The following is a 20,993-nucleotide window of genomic DNA, read 5'->3' on the forward strand; positions in this document are numbered from 1 at the left end:
GCATTTAAGATAAGCCTAATATTTCCCTTTATAAAGACTGCTGTATCAATTAAATTTGTCCCACATTTGAATTAGTTCCCACGTGAAAAATGATCTAGTGTACTTTAGTATTTACTACAGTAAACTACTAAAACTCATAGACACTAGTGTTTTTGAGTCTTACCATGGTAAATATTTAAGTATACTACAGTATTTGCTACAATTTATAAAATTACTACAGTTAATACAACAACATATTCTAGTGCAACGTATAATACAGTTTACTACAGTAAATACAAAATGTTTCATCTAAATCTGTGTTTTTTGTATAGATTTGAATTATGAACATGGCACAGCATCGTGATACTACTTGGTATCGAGATACTTCAGCTGGTATAGTATCGTAAGACATGTTTATGGCACCGTGACAACCCTAGTCTACTGCCATCAGCTTGTTTATTATGTCACGTCCGGTTTTTAGCTATTTTATATTTGCACGTTAAAACGTTTCTTCCATCTTTTTTTCTCGTCATCGCACCTGTTTCGATCTCATATCTACCTCCGTTGCAGCACGTTGTTTTTGTCTTCGTCTACAGACCACTTCCTCGCCGTCTTTTTCCTATCCCACCCCTATCAACAAACTCAGCTCTCACGGTATCAACAACAGCAGGTGTAAAATAATTGGCGCTGTAACTGTCCCTCAGCGCTCTTTACAGCTCTCATCTGTTCGTAAAAGGTTTATTTAAAAAGTAATTAAGCTCGTGATCCGGCGTATGGCGAGATGTAAATGGATGTAGTAATGGAAAACCGTCGCGTCATTTATCAACGACAGTCGCTGACGAGCTGCCTTCTGCTGTATTCGGCTGGGCTTCCCCATATGGCAGCGCGCGCGGGAGGGATTCCTACTACGTAAGCCGTTTATGGCGTCATTGGCCCAGCTTCCTGGTTTTGGTCTCAGACAGTCACACACATCCTTTCTTTTCTCCAACCGCACAGTCAATAGAGGAACTGTTCTGCTTTGTGAGGTTGATGGGCTCCCGATCTGGGCATCGCATCGCATCGCAGGTGGAACAACGTAGGAGAGTCCGTGGCTAAATTGAGAAATGACGGGCACTTCATCAAAAAGACTTTGATCATGAGGATGCTCGATAAGATGGCGTCTGGTTATTACAGCGAATGGAGAGGGTAAAATCAATTCTGGTTATGCGGACTGCGAGGTGGATATTGGTAAAAACGCTGCGATATCGGGAAATGCCGATTTAACGTTAGGGGGAAATGATCTCTCTAAAGTGCCTCTCACGTGACATTTCTGGATTTCAGACCAGATGGGAAAATAAAGCAAATGAATTAATTTGAATAATTTCCCAGTTAAAAGCACATTAAAATAGGTCTTGTTTTCTTTTTGCAAAATAATAATATTCTTATATAATACAATTCTTTCAATTTCAGGTTATAGGCTAATAGACATTCGCAAAATGTCCGGGTCACTGCAAGGAAGATGGGAGGACATTATGGACTTTTCTATAATGTTTCTTCTGTGAAACATCTAACTACATTACAAGAGAAAATGTTACACGTACAGCCCTATGCAAACCAAACACTTACCAAACATTCTGTGTTTTATCACCAGAAGGAGAGTAAGCAATGCTTCTTACTAAAGTTCCGGGTCCCAAAAACCATGTTGGCCTGCTGGATGTGTCTTGTTTACTTAACTTGCACTTGAATCAATCTGAAAAGCAAAAGTAGGTCACTTTCAAATAATGCTTAGAAAGCCAAGCAGGTAGGACGATAGGCCTACATAACCTAGTAAGTAGAGTAAACAGTCTGTCTTGGGACGAATGTATTATGTGAGAAATAAATGATATGGACACAGCTTCTATCATCACCTTGTAGCTCACTTAGCAAGCACATCAGGCATGTCTGGATCAAGACATGCACTTTAAAATAGCACTAGTAACAACTTCTCACCTACAGAAGTGCGTGGTATTTTGTTGAGTTGTATTTGAAAGGTGGCTACATTCATTTACATAGTAACAAAAGTCGGCACCCAAGAGCTCCAAAAATATATCAAAAATACTTTATTATTTAAAAGACTTCCGCATGGCTCGTGACGTCTCGAGCACACAGCTCTTCATCAGACAATTCAACAACAATGATGAACCCCAATTTATACCTCCAGGTGTACAAGGATCACAAGACATCCAAATATTTTTTTTAAATAAAATACAATTATAATTGTAAAATAACAATGCACCAATATACTGTATAAACACATGCAAAAGTCTAAACCATAATCCAATTAAATTATAAATTATGCACCTGCAAACATACAAAAGAAAAAATATATATATTATTAACAATTTTTGAGACCAAAACCTTTGAAAAAGTGTACGTTCATTTAAACAATGAACACAGAGACGAGTTTTGCATTTTGTCAGGAGTCCAGCTCAATTTAAACTCAGTTAGATCAATGTTTTTGTCTTTTTGGTTTTTGTCTAAAAATTGTATTCGGTCTTTGTTTAAAATGAAATTTTATTGGCATTTACTTGTAAAGTTGCCAAATTTAATTCCAAGCTGGAAGGAAAATACTAAGCCTGAGAATCACCAAGTGGCACAAATGTGAGATTTACTGGCATTGCCAGTATTGTAGTATAATAGCGTTCACGTCCGTTTTCTTTACACTCTTGTTTTGACAAGTTCAGGTTATGCAGGTGTAGCCCTACCCTCCTTGTGGGTTCTTTGTGGCTGTCTGAGGAGGAAGGGGATTTATGCAATAGCATACATTTAAGAATTTAAGAAAACTAATATTATTTTAAAACATGTCTTAACATATAATGCATGTTGACTACAGAGTTTATCAATGCCACTTCAGACTTAAATTCACGTTCATTGCTGTACCACACTAGACAAAAAACTCCTAAAGTTTATTACTTCATGTCAAATGTCAACACAATTTAGAAACGAATCCTTATAAAACGTTTGTGTGCGTTTTATCACTCTTTTTATATCGTATTTGTGTCTTCACACTATTTTTAACCGAAATTCAACAGGTTGCGCAGCAGTACGCAACTATAATTAGAACAACAATCGTGCGGATTGTTTGCGTCAATGGAATCCCGTCCGTGCGTCATGTCTTTTGACTTCGAGCGCTCTGATTGGCCGGCGTCCGGAAAGATTTGCCAAGGATCTCCGCCCCTGCATGACCATATTTGCTCGTGGAACGCCTCGAGAGGATGCACCTCTGACGTCACGGCACATTAAAGTAGTCTGTATATATCTGCTCGCTTTCAGAAATTTGAGAAAACCGTCTTGTCGTGGCAGGGGGACGTTATACATGGTTATCAATCTCTTGGATTACGGACACTTTTAAGTCCACTACCACAATACATTACCAGGTATGTCGTTAAGTTAGCTTTTAACAATTAGCCTACTCCTATGTCTCTTCTTATGCTTCTTCAAAACCGTATACGACCAGCAAATTCATTTACAGCAGTCCAAAAGAAACTTGAAGACTATATAGTGTTTATTAGTAAGTGAATCCATTTCGTGTGTTTTGTACCTTTGTAGTACTATCTGGAGGCGCGCGAGGTATTCTGAAACATAACGCGTTTCCAGCACAGTTAAAAGCACACCATAATTTGTTAGTCTCCCGAAATACATAATTTAAAACGTTAATAGTTTAAACTTACATGTGCATGTTAAACTGTACGAAGTGAAGCAGTAGTTAAAGACTAAGAGAGGGGCGTGTGTGTGTGAGTTTCAGTGGAGCGCTTCTGCACGCGCTGCAACAGGTGCGCGCAGACGTCTGTAATCGCAGCCGAGTTTTATCTGCACACATTCTCATTTATAAAGACTGTGTTGTGTTATTTTATTATTTATTGCTCATATTGCAATTGTCGATGTCACATATGTCGATATATGGGGGTATCAAATGAGCGCTTTTGTCGGTATGTGAGTTCAGGGGTGCCATGTTCTCACCTTGTTTGGGTGGAAGGTCACAAAACTCTGACGAAGTGCTGAAACACAATTGTAAGTTTTGCAGAGTGAGTTAAAGTAAAGTTGCTTGCTTCAGAATAGTCGTGTAGATGTAATATTGACATTAATTTTAAATCATTTTATTGCCTGTAGATATGAACTATATGTATAGGGGAGAAGGTGTTATAAGGTGCAAGTTATGAATAATGTTCCTCGCTGCCCTTAGTCTGATAGTCTTTCTAGATTTTTTATGGAGTCTTATGGAACATTATGAGATAAGTCAAATTTTGGTCTATCTAAAGAAGTCTCACACGTACCTTTCGATTCTGTCTGACCTGTGTTTTCGCACACGAAAACATCACACACCCTTTCAGACAGGCGACCCACGTGTCACGTTCGCTGACGTTCTTCTGGTTTTGGAAACAACATAAGCACAGCTGCCCTTTCTGGCCAGACTGCTCTCCATGTTTTTCTCAGAAATTTCAAGGGATTTCAGAGAGCCGCCTTTATCGAGTAACACTGACTCTTTGACCTGTAACTAAGATCTGAGATGCAGTCTCAGCGTTCGATTCTCGAGGAATGTGATGGTATAGTTTGGGCGTGCTTTTTTCCTTCATGTACGTTTATTCTTTAGATGTTTCTGCGACAATATCTACGGTTTTAAAGTAGATGTTGTGGTTTTGTTCTGCAGAAATGACCTGTGTTCAAAGTCAACATGGAGTCCAGACCTATGAGAGCTCCCTCTTCAGCTCAGAGTTTTTGAATCCTGACTTCACCTCCAGGTTGGCCATGGATGTGACTGACCAGCGGGAACAGCACTCTGCTCCCTCCTTGCCGAGCATCACCTCTCTGGTCGGAAGCTACATTGGCGAGTTTGACACCTACTCCTGCCAGATTGCCGCCGGTGCTGCTTCGACCTGCGCAGGTGCCACCCCTGGGCAGGATTCGTTCAAGCTGGATGATCTCCAGGTGTACGGCTGCTACCCAGGCACGTTCGCTTTCAGTTACCTGGATGAGACGTTGTCTTCTTCGGGTGGGTCAAACTGCTTTGGAAGTCCAGCCTCTGCACCGTCTCCTTCAACTCCTGGGTATCAGCCCATGCCGACCTGGGACAGTGCCTACGGTCCTTGTTCCCCAGACGACGGCTGCTGGGCTTCAGAGAAGAGTCCTTTGACCCCGGCTGGATCGTTTTTCCCTTTTGGGCATGTCACAGCTGATGAGCTTTCTCCCCTGAGCCAGTTGCAGCCTCAGCTTTCGGATCAGGACCCTTTCTCACATAACCAGCAGCATGGTTCTCCTCTTCCATTCAGTCCGCTTGGCCTGGAACAGGGAAGCCGTGATGGGTCAGCATTGATGGATGGACACCTTTCTCCTAAAGTGAGGAGTCCCACAGGAAATGAGGGACGCTGTGCAGTTTGTGGAGACAATGCGTCTTGTCAGCATTACGGGGTGCGCACCTGTGAAGGGTGCAAGGGCTTTTTCAAGGTGAGCATACAAACGTTCAGATTCATTATCTGTAATATCATGTAATTAATTTTTTTATTTAAAAATAATCAAATAAAATATATTTTTAATATGTTTTTGTATTCCATTTTATAACAGTATTTCAATGCATTTTTGTTATTATTGTTCATGTTATTATCTTAAATAATTGTATGCTGATTAGATTTGGTTAGCTTTAATTGAAATTTTAACTTAAAGTTTCCTTTATGATTTATAGCGCACAGTACAGAAAAATGCCAAGTACGTTTGCCTTGCCAACAAAGACTGTCCGGTGGACAAAAGGCGGCGAAACCGGTGCCAGTTTTGCCGTTTTCAGAAGTGCCTAGCTGTGGGAATGGTGAAAGAAGGTAACACACATATAAAAATTGATGTCATAATATCACAGTTTGTTTTTAGATTTACATTCCTATATGTGACCCTGGACAACAATACCAGTCTTGTGTGTCATTTTTTTAATTGAGATTTTTACATAATCTGAAAGCTGAATAATTAAGCTTTCTATTGATGTATGGGTTGTTAGGATAGCACAATACCTGGCAGAGATGCAACAGTTTAAAACTCTGCAATCTGAGGGTGCAAAATATCGAGGAAAATTGCCTCTGAAGTTGTTATATATTTATGATAGGAAAAATAGGACAAAATATCTTCAAGGAACATGATCTTTACTTAATATCCTAATGATTTTTGGCATAAAAGAAAAATCGATCATTTTGATCCATACAATGTATTTTTGGCTTTTACTAAAAATGTTCCCATGCTACTTAAGACTGGTTTTGTGATCCAGAGTCACATATGTAATTGTATCACCCATATCCTAAAAGCAAGTGTAATATATCTATATACTGTATTGTCCCTTTTTTGTAGTTGTAAGAACAGACAGCCTAAAAGGTAGAAGGGGTCGTCTGCCATCCAAGCCAAAAGTTGCTCAAGACTCCGTCTCTTCCCCTGTCAACATCATCGCCTCTCTCGTCACAGCCCATATTGACTCCAACCCTGCCACCGGAAATCTAGACTATTCAAAGGTGAGGCCAGAACACACTTTAATACAATCTGATTTTAGCATCTTTGGTCCTGAATTAAAGCTGAAGCGTTAAATTACTTATAAATTATATGAGTGTTCAAATTATTGGACATAATGTATGCATTCTGAGATATAGACAATATAGACCCCTTTCTCGCCGACGTCACGCTTACGTCACGGCTCTAGCTGGAGGCAAAACAAAGGGAAAACTGGAGGCGGCCAATACAAACCAGTACAGATTCGGCTACATAAGGAGTTTAAAATATCATCTTGTTGTGTTGTTTAGTGCCACAATCGACAGAATACAGTCTCCAATTTGATATTTTAACATATACCTGCTGCCACTGCCAAACAAAAACACAAACAAAAACACAGACGACAGCTGTAGTTAAACACAATAAAACTAGCGGACTGAACCGAAACGATCATCAAAAATGCTCGCGTTTCACTTTATAACACTTAAGATTAAAAAACTACTGTCTTTTGTTGGTGTGGATTATGATTTGGGTATGTGTCTAAAAATATCTCACGTATGCCCAAATCCGAAACTGGGGAACAATGTTGTTTTTCACGCAAGTTAGCGTTAGCTTTTGAACTCATAGGGTATGCTCGCTAACTTTGTTAGTTATACAACTAAGTTAGCAACTATCGGCCAGAAACTAAACAAAGGAAACTGTTTGTCATCTATTTTTCTTTGTCACAAGTGCATTAATGTAAAGGGAGAGGCAACAGTGAGAATGCTCATGTTATGTATCAGGTTTGTGTTCAAGTAAATGCATTTGCTAACGTTTGCCACTGTTAGTACACGCAGGCATCTTTAGATTTATACGCTCTCAGGTTATCTTTACTATACACGCTTGGTTTCTCTGTCTGGTAGGTGTAATAGGTGTAGATGTCAGGCCACTTAACTGGAGGTAATCCTGTCAGTTCGTCCCTGGATCCATTGAGTGAGCGCGTACAGGTCGGCCAGGTTTATGGCGTTAAAGTTAACTTTTTCAAAAACAATCGCGGTCCGAGACAGTGAGTGACCTTAAATGTTAAAACTTAATCAGATTTTTTCCAGTAATTGTCAAAGCAAGCAAACAAAACGTGCTACCTAGCATTAGAAATGCGGTCGGTGGGATCTTTCTGCCACCAGCTAAGCCCCGCCCACAAAAACACGTCACAATGTTTACTAACAGTAAAGGAGTCTATAGAAAATAATAATATGCATATTTTGTGTTTTTCTGTCATTGTATAGTATCAGGAATCAGTATCTGGGTTGTCTGAGAAGGAGGATGCCAATGACATACAGCAATTTTATGACCTGCTTACAGGGTCAATGGATGTTATCAGGAAGTGGGCTGGTAACATCCCAGGATTCAATGCGTTCTGTAAGGAGGACCAAGACCTTCTCCTTGAGTCAGCTTTTGTTGAGCTTTTCATTCTTCGACTAGCTTACAGGTACAGTAAATTTCAGTATCTTTTAAACTGTGTTAGGACAGGACTGTGTATGTTAGGGAGTTTATTAAAGGAAAAAAAGAATATGCTGATTTCAGTTGATTTATTTCTTCAGGTCGAACCCTGAGACAGACAAGCTTATTTTCTGCAGTGGGATGGTCCTTCACCGGACGCAGTGTGTGCGAAGCTTCGGTGACTGGATTGACTCAATCATGGAGTTCTCTCAATGTTTACGTCGCTTGAACTTGGACGTATCGTCTTTCTCCTGTCTCGCTACGCTGGTTATCATCACAGGTAAATAACGTTCATTCGGTTTCTCATACACTGGATATACAAAAGTAATGTCGAGTCTCTAACTCTGACTGTGACCTACAGATCGGCATGGCCTGAAAGAGCCCAAACGGATTGAGGACCTCCAGAACCGCCTGGTCACGTGTCTCAGAGACCACGTCTCCTCAAGTGCCTCCGAAGCCACCCGGCCCAACTACCTGTCCCGACTCCTGAGCAAGCTTCCTGAGCTGAGAACGCTGTGCACTCAGGGTCTCCAGCGAATCTTCTATCTCAAACTAGAAGACTTGGTTCCCCCTCCACCTATTGTGGAAAAGATTTTCATGGACACGTTGCCATTCTGAAGAGATTACATTCAGTGGACATTTAAGATGACTTAAACTAATGAAATGGATATGAGCAGTTTGGGAAGCGCTAGATGGCTTGGACTCTGTTGCTTACATTTCTTGGAATGGAATCAGGTGACATTCTACTTACACCTGCTTTTGGAGACTTTCATCACATAGTCTTCAATTTTGAACTCACTAAGAGACTCAGAAAGTAAAATTTGTATTTGGTTGCGAGATTTTTAAACTGTAGCTTATTTTAGGCTGAAATAGTGGCTTTGCGGCTCTTGTTTCAGTCGGTAGTGTTTTCCTTCAATGGTGCGAAACAAGAAGAAATGCTCTGTATGTGCTTTCTAAGAGAAAGAAGCGCGTGCAGATATTCCCATACAGTCAGTATTACAGCTATGTTCAGTGGTCATATTCCAAATATAAAGCATTCAAGAATTTAATATAAACATCTGAAGGCAATGGACCAAAGCTGAACTGGAAAACAGAAACTGCATTTACTTGGATGCTTCAAGTATCAAGACAGAGCCTTAATGCTTTCAAGTGCCAGTGCATAATGTCCCTGAAAACACGCTCGAAAATACAACCATAGCTCTTACACTGAAAACACAGTGATACTCTTAAGAAGAGGGCTGATGTGCATGCATGTGAGAAATGCAGTACACTTCTGTGTATGACTGATGTTTCAGACCCAGGTCTAAAACTGTGTATTGCAAGATTCAGTACTTTTTTAAAGAAAAGCCACAAGAGATCGAGTGCAGCTACTGTACAAGAACCACGTACACACTCTTACATGCAAATACTTTGAGTATTACTATTACTGACCTAGTTTAGTGCACCCGTCAAGCCTCAGAGTAATTCTATTTGAAGAGTTTGGTTCCAAAATGAGAAAACTCCGTTTTAAAATTGTTTCAAAAATCAGATTTTTTTAATTGTGCATTCCAATTAATATCAATCAAACTGCAGTTGGTTTGTTTTGATTTAAGCCATAATAACTAAAAAAACAAACAATTTAAAAACCAAGTTCTCATTTTGGAACCAAACTCTTCATTTGTATGTATGTATTTTATGTATTTATAGATTTGGTTAGAGCTTCTACATACTGTAACCGTTTCTCAATGACGACATCAAATTTGGGCATTCTGATTTTTATTACATGTAATGAAAGGTATTGCTTGTCTTTCATTGTTTTTTGCAGCTGTCTATATAAAATATATTTTAAAGAGAAATCATACCTGATGCTTCTATATTTTTCCTTACAACATTTATTGAAACACGCTTTTAATGTATTAAATATAAAAAATGGAAACAAAGTGCACTGTCAAATTTTGCTGTAGTTTTGCAGCAGGTTTGCCAGAAACTTACAGTAGATTTAATTACTACTTAATACTACTTTCCTATTAGTACCGTTTTCAATTACTTTAATCGAAATCAAAGCACGTTGACTTTTGAAATTCAAAATAAGCAAGAGGAGACTGGTCTCATTACTGGCATTAGCACAGGAAATCTGCAAAAAATGACATTCTACCTAAGCATTTTTGTCTTGTTGTCTAGTAAAAAAATTTAAACTTCTGAAATTACAATACATTTACATCACCAGAAAAGTGACCTAAAATGTTTAGTGTTGTTTTATGAGAGAAAATATAAGAACTAGGCAAGTTTATGTTTGAAACAAAATTGTAAATTAATTCTACAGTAAGTTATGCATTAAGACATCTTTGCTATATAAGGTTTCACGTTTCTTACATAACAGCTGTAACGCGAGTAATCGGGACTTCATCTGCTTGCCTCATTCTCATGATCTGTGGTGTTTTATTACAGAACTACTGATTCTACGTAGAAATTTCACTTCTAGAAGGAAGTTGTGGTTTTGAGCAGATTCTCCATACAGAGTTAGTAGGCGAATCTGTGTCATGTGAATGAGTCAGAGCTACGAATTCGGAAGTTTGACGTGCCTTGAACTACATTTAGGAGTGGATTCCTCTTTTAATATATTAGTCATGATATTGGTTTATAATGCTATTAATAGCATTACATTCAGTTGTGCTTGCCTAATATTGCTGACTGGTGCTCATATTCAAGGATTTCAACAAACCTCTAGGTTGGGTGAGATTGAGTATTTTGGATCATTATAACAAATTGTGAATTAAACCCGTTTAAGACAATATGTCCTACAAGATTTGTGGCGGTTAAGTTCTTTTTAACTAACTAGCCAGACATCCAGATCACCTAGCATCCTCAAAAATCTAGTTGTAATTTATCATATTTTTATAAATCTTTATAGACGTTTCAGTGGCAACAAAATAAACAAATGTTATGTGGCCCAAACTTAACTTCTGGTAGACCTTGGCAAAGAATCAATAACTGTCCAGTGGTTTTTATTTTATTTAATACAATTAATATTAATAAGAATTACAGTTTTTCTCGATTGCTAACACACAATTCATGAAACAATTCACCATTTTATAAACACATTCTCAGAACAATACACCAACTTTTACAAACCCCACACAAAAACGTCCTCATTTTGTCCTCAAGTATCAAGATGTAAACTGAAATAGCACACATTTATCCATCAGTAAACATTCAGTAGCAAAACTGATGACACATCAGAATCTCAGGATATTATCGATAGGAGCACAATAATTGTGCATCCTAGAATCATCTATGGGCTTTACACACTTAAACACAGTAGTAAACACGTTTTTATATGAGAGAAATTTCACTATGTATCCAGTAAACTGTAGCACGTGTACACCCTCAAATTTGTGATTGTCAAGTTTACAAATTTGTGTTTGCAGCTTTTTTTACCTGTTCCGTATTTTTGCAGAACTCAAAGACAACTAATTACAAGTTAACTGCTGGCCAATGTGTGCAACCGATGAAACCGTAGTAAAGATCTCTCAAAGACTGTCTTATTATTTTCTTACACGCAATAATGTGCTGAGAGCAGTCGAGCACCAGTTTTCAGTTTTCTAAAACCATCCCTCCCCCACACAGTTGCCCATATTAAAAGGCGTGAATGTCGTCTCACCAAATTTCATTCATCATCTTATTTCATCACAACATTGTGGGTCTTGAGAGATAGCCCATGTGACTGTTTCCTATCCTCATGTAGAGGGATTTATGGGCCACAGGTGCCCCCTCAGGTCACTATCAGGATACATCGTGCTAAACGGCCACAGTACACACGGACCCTGCTTGTCTATACGAGGTATTTATAAATAAGGTTTTTTCGGTAGCTTCAAAACACCGAACCTCTCTGATGGCTGACTGTCACGCTACACGCCACAAGGGCTGCTGGGGATCACGTATCCCCTCCTACCCTCAAGGGAACACTGAATTCTGTGGCCTAATTTTGGGTCACTGTAATTTGCACTGACACATCTTGTGCTTGCCAAGGTATGTGTCGAATGGGACCAGTAAGGAAAGTACGACCGGCCAGACAGAACAAGTGCCAGGGGCTTCTTGCGATACTTTCCGCAGGCTCACCAGACCAACAGATTGGTTTTGGGGCTTAAATTGAGAAGGATCCTTCAGCATCAGTGACCCTGTGCCCATGTGTTATGTAACATCCATGACCGTTTTGAATTTTACACTCTACAATGCAATATCTGGCCCTTGGTGATGGAATTGGCAGGAAATTGCTTACAGTAAGTGTCACGAAAGGAGCTATTTGAGAAAAATGATGTGTATGAGAAAAAAAAAACATTTTATTACTTTGTGAGAAAATACTCTTTATGGAGCTATACATCTCTACATCTGCAATGTTGGCTGGATTGAGTTTTTTTTATCAAAGCACCCGTTTTATCTTCCTCTGAGATTGTTTAAAGTGGGATTTCTCTCACCAGCGAACAGAGAGCAGGTTACATCCATCCATGTTTAACACACTTATCATCACCGGGCAGTTAAAGAAACACTACATTGTAAGAATGCATATACATACTATATACACACACATATACATATATCATAGTCAAAGTCATCTAACAGCAATGTGAAAGACTGAGCAAATGCAATTACACATAAAATTGAATTAAAAACAAATTTGGGAGAAATGGTGTCACTTGCTCACAAAATGAAACCATTTTTAACCATTAATAAATGTAACTTTTTGTGCATTTATGAAACCAATCTAACCGAAATAAATTCCTCTATGTAGATTATTTATTAAGAACTGTTAAATAACAGCAATTCCACACTTGAAATCGTGTGATGATCTGTGATTATATTAAACTTCACACTTGCACGTGTGACATCGCTTATTTGTCTGTTTTTGGGTAACGCAGGCTGATCCAGCAGGCAAAAATTGTCTGGTTTGGCAAGCTATCAGGACCATCTGAAGGACATGGCACCTCTCTAATAAAAAATACCAGTGCTCATCCACAAGAAGTAATTGGATAAAGTCACCATCACTCCGATTACAGTCGTTATGTAGGCAGGCAGGGGACAATATACAAAAATATCCACAGTTTACATGTGCATCTTAATCTGTTAAAGACAAGATTTTACCACAATGGTAAAACAAGATGTCGCAATTAAGCAGATCAATTAAAAGGGTTTATACCAATCCAGAGGATGAAGTTACAAACCCTCTCTAACCTCACATTCAGCACTGCCGCTGGTCACCGGCAGTCTTGAGAACACGAGAATGCTGGTATATAAAACAAGATGGACAGGGAGGCTCAAGTTTTGTTCAAGAGCTGCAAGTTTTGGAAAAGTGCCCAGAGTTTGTCCAGAGTTCTGTCGCATAGAATGAGGTGGTACAGAATGATCAGATGAGACATAAGCACCCAGGTGAGATGCGAGCTACTTGACACGTGCCAACATGTATAGTACATAAAAATATACGTTTATTGACGTGTACGTGTGTACATCTATCAAATTTTTCTGGTGAAAATAAATGCACATAATGGACCATTTAACGAATTCAACGGTCCTATAATAACATATTTGCAACAGCAAAATGTACGCACAATGCTTTTAGAATTAGGGTACAAAAACAGTTTCTATACCTGCAATGCATTTTATTTAGCTTCTGTCTGGAGCATTTTCGTACCCGGGGACAGCCAGTGAGGCTATTTTTACCGACAGAGAGCCAGTGTAGTTTCAGCCAAGACTTGACAGAGTGTTTTTGACATCTTGCCATGCCCCAAACAGGTGCAGTGACCATGTGATCGATAGATGAGCGCAGCATAAAGCAAATGGAAAATGTACAGTACACATTGAACCCATGACTATTTGAACACACAATCCAGATCGGAGATCGTGTGACATGTCATGCAGGGTGAAAGCGTGTCCTCTTTCGTCTGTGTTAATGAGGCCTTGTTGTAGTGCTTTAAATGAGGAAACACTAACACTACGGCAAGAAATGAAAGATAATGAGATGTGTGAAAGCATGTGTGGCTCAAGAGTTAAAAAGGATTGGGTCGAAAGGAGGCACTCGTTATTTCCATCTACTCCAGTTCAACACTCAAACAACCGTTCCATTTAAACGAATGATTGGACACATAATAAAAGAAATCACCGAACAGCTCCCGGATATGATTCTTCCCACCCAACAGAGAAAGTCTGGAGCCCAGAAATAATCAAAAGCCACAATTCAGTTCTGAGGCAGCAAGAACATCACGTCTCCTACCTGAATGAGTATTCTGAGCGAGTATTCAAAGACAAATGAATATTCACACAAAACCTTTTAATGACATCAGTTTGACAACATACAGTAACAATACCAAGTCTGATAAAACTGTTGTTTTTTTCGCAGCCCTGTAACATTCAAACAAAAAGTGCACAAATCAGTCTACTTTATAAAGACCAATATCATTTGAAGTACTAAAAAAGTGAAATAATATTCATCTAACAATAGAATATATTAATTTTAACAACTGAAATAATAATGTTAATAAGTTATCATTTTAGATAATAATGTTAATAAAAAAAGTGTTAAACGTTTTGAGCTCTATAAGTATGCTTTCATAGTAAGACTAGGGCCACAATTTTCTCAAAAGATCAAGAAAAATGCATTTCTCATCAACACAACAAAGACATATGCAGTCGGTCACGTAGGGACCCCCTCTCAAAGTGGCCCGGCCCGCATGGGATGTGATACGTTCAGTGAGCCACGATCACAGAGCTGCATTGTTAGCGCTCAGCTGTTACAAATGACACCGCAGGACACGTCAATGTTTAACATGTAAACTTGGTTTATTTTTACTGTTTGTGTTGTCAATTTGCAGGATCTTGTCTCAGGACTGGTTGAGCAGGTTTATTCTTGAGGAAAATCCACAAGAACGAGTAAAACATCTTTGCCAACTTATTTGCATTTTACTAGTAACAAATCATCACTGCAGTGATTTACCTTTTACACCCACACCACAAGCGTAGATATTTCTTAGTGTACACGTTGTTCCCTGGAGTAAATGTATTTTGGGCTTTCAGAGGGCTGTCATGGGTGGGGATTGCCGGTCTCTAACATTAGCCTTGAGTTTAAAAATAACCTCTCATCACATGAAATCAATAACAGCACTTAGATGTGACGGAGTGCGTGATCGTGGAGTCAGACCCCTCAGGGATTATCACACTACTTGGCAACTGTAAGTGACACCATCTCTCTCACCTGGACCTGAAGAAATTCCTGCGCCATGGTAAAACGGAAACAAGTTGCTAACAACAGGGTGGTGACTGCGTGCGCAATGGTGCCGAGTTTTCAATTGTCTGACTTTTTAAGGCAGACTTTCTCCTACTGTGGTTTGAGAAAGAAGTCTATATTCTAACAATATTTAAAATAATCAAACCCATGACCTTGGCATTGTGACCACCAGCCTCTACCAAGTTAAGCCACATGAACATACTTGTCGTATAGCAAAGACTATCAAATTTATATAAGGGCAACCCCCTTGCTTAGAGAGTAATGGAAAACCAATATTTACATGCTCTCTAGGACAAGGTAGGGGGTGCATATACAGCTCTTCTGTATATGCAGACCATATACACATGACTGACGATAGCAATGCTTAGTAATATTTAGTCAATTTAAAAGCTGAAGTGTTTTGTTTTTATGCTATTTGGTGACGCTAGTGGCACAGAAATTCACACTCCACTTTTAAGAAATTGCTGTTTAAAATAACATTAACATGAAATAGTTTAAATACCTGTTTTAGTGTATAAAGAACAGATAATTTTACATTCCTTTCGGTGAGGGTATTGGGTAATGTTATTCATAAAGGATACGCACTTTTTAAATAGTCATGACTACTCTTGCTTACTGTATTTTCTGGCCTTAATTCGAATAATTTCACACACTAAATTGTGCAGACACTTCAAGACCAAAAGGCTTCTTGTTGTATTTGTTAACGCTTTTGTGTAGCTTAACTGGTAAACAGGACTATATCACTGGATCTGCACCGGCATACTTTCACACCCTCCTACACTCCTACACCCCATGAAGAAGCCTGCGTTCAGCAAACGAAGGGGGGCGTCTTGTGCTGGCTTCTCAAAAGGGCAGTAAATCGCTTTAACGCTCAATTTTCCTTCGCTGCAACTCCTTCCTTGGAACATTCTTCCTATCTCAGTCCGGTCAACCACATCTCTCACAAGATTAAAAAAAACTACTTAAAACCCATCTCTTCTGTGAATACTTGACAGACAAATGAGTTAAAAAAACTAACCCTCTCCCATATGTCTTGCTCTCAACAGGTATTGGTCTGGCTTTTGTTGAAACTATGTATTAGCACCTATTGTATTATTGCTCCTTTAAGACATATCGCGTATTGCTCCCTGAACTCTCTGTAAGTCGCTTTGGATAAAAGCGTCAGCTAAATCACTAAATGTAAACCATCATACTAAAGCCAAGGTCATAGGTTCCATTCCCAGTGGATGCATAGATAAGACAGGTCAATAATAAGTGCCTACCAACTGCATAAATTCTTTTTTGGCATGCGAGTGTGATATTTTCTTGAACTGTCTAGCAATAGATTATCTGTAGATCAGCAGAAAACATGTAATTGAAGCCAATTACACCAGTTAAACAATGTGTATTCAAAATACAACACTGCCATCTTGCGTTCAAAGACAGTTATACACGTTAGAATTATTTGAATGCCTTGATGAAATATCAATAAATATTCATTACTTTTCGATGTATATGCAAAGTACTGAGACCACTTTCACTTTAATGTTTGCCATTTTGTAATGCCAGACTTTTGCCAGGACTTTAAAATGCATGAATGCGAGTTTGCCTTTGGTTTGTTTTAATTGAAAATCATGATTTTCCGAATGGGGAAAGTGAATGTGATTACAGCATGAGGTCAAGAACTGCGATTTAGTTTCTGCTTGAATATTAAATCACTTGAAATCTAAATATAGGCCTAATCATGTTTTACTATAATAAATTAAAACGGATATCTTTCTGTTATTATTATGCAGGGTAATGCATAGAGCAATAAATCTGCTCTGCACAACCTAAAGTCAAATTGCACAATAAAAATACAAACTTTAAATATCTCAAAGTAGGATGATGTTTGTAAAATCTATGCAAAAAAAAACGTAAGGAATCAAGCGTAAAATAAAGAAAAATGAAGGTTTTAACAGAAAGGTTCGTGTGTTCTCATGTCAATGGTGTTTTTATATAAATATCCTGTTTGGAACGACAGATGCAAATCTTTTTATTTCGTACAAATCGATTCCCATTTCACACGGCTTTAGAATTGTTATGCTTCTCCATATACTCTAGTAAGAATGGAAACATCACCAGGTAATGAGAAAAAAAAAAAAGGTGCGACCCCCCCAAAATATATTTTTGTGACAAACTATTCAACCTCTCAGCACATACCAGAAGCATACAAAATCCAGTCGCATCTTATGTACATCACAACCAGTGTTGGGTGTAACTAGTTACTAAGTAATTAGTTACTGTAATTTAATTACTTTTCCCTTGAAAAAGTAAAGTAGGGCATTACTCTTATTTTTTCTGTAATTTAATTACAGTTACTTCTGATGTAATTAAACGAAATACTTTGTGTAATACATGTGTGTGCAATAGTGGAATTGACATCAAAATTCCAAGTCTAACTTTAAAATCCTTGCTTTAATGTATAATTCTCACATTTGTAATACTTTGGTCAGTTAATAAGAGTACTTTATGTAGTTTTATATTATTTCTTTGAATGAATTAAATAAGCCGTTTCATGTCTGTCCTTGAATCACTTAACTAATCAAGGTTGATATAGGATATAGAAAGTAATTAGTAACTAAATACTTTTTGGAGAGAGTAATTTGTACAGTAATCTAATTACACTATTGAATATGTAATTAGTAACTAGTAATTAATTACTTTTTCAGAGTAACTTACCCAACACTGATCACAACAGTGATTGTCAGGAACAGCGAGTGCAAGGACAGAGGGCCCAGACGCAGACAGCAGGTGAGGGGTTAACCAAAAAAACTCATATTAAATAAGTACAAAACAAAAACCCACGAGGGGGTAAAACAACAGAACAAGGGTATAAACATGAAGGGTAAACAGGAACATAGACTAACTACACTAAACTAGACAAGACTAAATACAACACTAGACATAAACTACAAATAACTAAACTAGATTAACACAGCACTACAAACCGGGAGGGTGACAAGGAAAAAACAAAGCAAACTGATCCAGCACACAGGGGCATTAAATAGGGAACCAAATCAAGAGGGGAACAGGTGTAGGGCATGAAATCATTAACAATCAATAACGAGGAGACGAGGGGGCGGGAACAAAGACGAGACCCGAGAGAGCGCATGGTACGTCATAACAACAATATCATGTCTCTCTCACACTAAACACGTGGGTCTGTCATGATCCTGCCACTAGAATAGAAAATCAAGACAGAAGGAGGCAGAATCATGACAAGTGATTATATCAGATCACCCGATTGAAGAAAGTGCGAGCGCGTGCCCGTTTATCTCAAAGCGCGCTCAAGGGCGCAATAAAATACCAGAGTGCGCTTTTCAGGACATCACTGAGACAGCTACACAGATGCCTAAATGTACCCTACTGTGTATCACACTAATTATCCACATTGTCTGGCAACGCTTTAAATACTTTTTATGATTCACCTTAAGAATTATATTCCTGGATACGCTCAAGTGACCTTGGCAAACCCAGGACCCTCTGAAAGTTCATCGACAAGCTAAACAAACGCAAAATGAACATTTCACACGGATTACTAAATCGGACGCTCTCTACGGTCAAGCATCCCTTGGAAAGCGTCCGAGGATGCTGCAACTTCTCGGTGATCACCGGCGACGGCTTCGGCGCGCCGATCCAGGACGAGCGCGATCAGTTCATCATGCGTCTCGCGCAGATAGCGGTTCTTTGCGTGCTGTCGCTGACTGTCGTCTTCGGCATCTTCTTCCTCGGCTGCAATCTGCTCATTAAATCGGAGAGTATGATAAACCTGCTGGTGGAGGACCGCAGACCTTCAGAAGATGCGGAAATTATTATGATTGCTGCATAACACTGTTGCCATATATCTGCCTAAACTGCTGGTTTGATTTCCATGATGCGTCCTGAACCAGAGGAAACAGACAATCTGATATTTTTCTGCGCTTTCAACGCGACTCAAGAAGAGAAAGATGAAAAATATACATTGCAAAATATGTTTTTGGAATGCTGGATGGACGTAAAATGTGAAATATTAAATTAAATATTGTTTTAAGTAAAGTTAACTGCTTTTGTACATCAAAGGGGCTTGATTGAAATTGATATTTTTGACTCATAACCAGCATTTCTTGATTTCATATATGATTTACATTCATGCTTAAAAAAACATTCCTTGTTTACACCTGCATGCAAAATGGATTAAACAATGTTCAACAACAATGTCAAGATTTACTTCCAAATAGCCATTTCTGTATTTGTCCAAATTTGAATCAGTTTTATTGTGAAACAAACCTAATTTATAGCTGGATTTTTCTGTCCAACAGATTACAGGTGATCTTTCACTCACACATCACTTGACCAATAAATAAAAAGTATGAACACAATACCTAATGAACTGATTATTCAATAATCTCTACAGGTCAGTCAAAAGGCTCTAAAAGTATCATCAGCAGAGCAATAATTGCGTGAATCGAGACTGATGAGAAACTTTTGCTGCTGCATTACCCTCACAAATTGGTGCAGTCACATGATTATTGAGCTATTAAGTCATCTTCATAACTATGTTCAAATGATTAAGTCTACATTTTAAAACATTTTTGTGATGCATCTGTAGTCTTCTTAAAACCATGAGCCCAAATACTTAACATTGTGAAATGTGGCATTACAAAGTGATTTTTTAGGTCCTTAATGTATCCTAACCACATAAAATTACAGGAATGTTGCATAGTTCAAAAGAAATCAGACAGATAACCGAGTTCTCTGTACTCGACACTGTTCACAGAGCACGACTACATAACACCAGGTCATAGTTATTTACTGATATACAGTACATGTGACAGCTGAAAATGTGCCACAGACTTTACTATAATCAGTGACATAAAACAGATGGTGATAAAATATGGGCAATTGAGGGCAAGGTACCATAATCCAAATTAGAGATTAAAGCTGCATGCTACAGTTTAACACTGACCTCAATTCCAGACCATTCAGCAGGTAAAAGCCCACCAATACAATACATGATCAGTGTTGCTTCTTTGTGTCAGACTGCTTTTGAATTACTTGTCACGGTCTGCAATATAAATAGCTTGTAACTGTTATACCATATTGATGCTGGTTTCAGATACAAAATCTATGAGACAAGTTTTTTATAATCCTCATTACTGAATCAAAAATTTGTCTTCCAGAGAAAAAACAGGATTATCTTGACAATGCAGCTAAAAGTCAGAATATTCCATGCGCTCCGAATCATTTCCCCTAGAGTGGAACTGAAGGATTGATGCTATGATTGCTTTATTTTTCCTCAGCGCTCCTTTAAAAAAGAAGGAGAGTGAGCGGTGGCGTGAATAAAAGAGATGGAAGAAAAGGTCAGTCCCGGTGGTAGTGGCTGTCAGACAGCGGTATGGTCCTGAGAAGTGACGTGGCATTAGGAACTGACAGAGCTGGAGAAAAGCTATAGAACAGGGGAAATGTCATGGAAAAAAACGACAGGTTTCTACAATAAACGTTAGCAAAATCTTTGGATGCTAGCATCTTAAACAGTTACGCAACAAGCAAAACAACACAAAAATCAGCTAGGAGCCATTGTAGAAAATTCAAAGAGGTGGAAATAATTCGGGACTTAACACGGGAAGCTACCCTTTGCCACCAAGTGTCAGAAATATAATTTTAGAAGATGCCCTAAACCACATTGAGTTCCTTCCAAAGCCATTCAGCATCTATAAAATATTTTATTTTTAGATCTGACAGCTTTAACTCCCAAAAATAATCAGTATTTGTATTCATTGTTGACAGATGTTATACAAAATCAAGG

At 38.5% G+C, this 20,993-nt stretch overlaps 2 protein-coding genes across 2 annotated transcripts; both read left to right on the forward strand.

The window, feature by feature from the left end:
* The first annotated feature begins 3,242 nt into the window (after window positions 1–3,242).
* nr4a1 (nuclear receptor subfamily 4, group A, member 1) lies at window positions 3,243–9,798 on the forward strand. The gene is made up of 7 exons (XM_057363483.1): window positions 3,243–3,374; window positions 4,646–5,439; window positions 5,675–5,804; window positions 6,322–6,479; window positions 7,719–7,921; window positions 8,034–8,212; window positions 8,294–9,798. Exons 2-7 carry the CDS (start codon window positions 4,648–4,650, stop codon window positions 8,548–8,550), a joined length of 1,719 nt encoding a protein of 572 aa, XP_057219466.1. The 5' UTR covers window positions 3,243–3,374; window positions 4,646–4,647; the 3' UTR covers window positions 8,551–9,798.
* Window positions 9,799–18,455: 8,657 nt separating this feature from the next.
* Window positions 18,456–19,505, forward strand: rprm3 (reprimo, TP53 dependent G2 arrest mediator homolog 3). Its single transcript, XM_057363521.1, has one exon. The coding sequence runs from the start codon at window positions 18,726–18,728 to the stop codon at window positions 19,035–19,037; it is 312 nt and encodes a 103-aa protein (XP_057219504.1). The 5' UTR covers window positions 18,456–18,725; the 3' UTR covers window positions 19,038–19,505.
* The last annotated feature ends 1,488 nt before the right edge of the window (window positions 19,506–20,993 follow it).

Source organism: Triplophysa rosa, linkage group LG21 (assembly GCF_024868665.1).
Source record: "Triplophysa rosa linkage group LG21, Trosa_1v2, whole genome shotgun sequence".
Classification (NCBI taxonomy): domain Eukaryota; kingdom Metazoa; phylum Chordata; class Actinopteri; order Cypriniformes; family Nemacheilidae; genus Triplophysa; species Triplophysa rosa.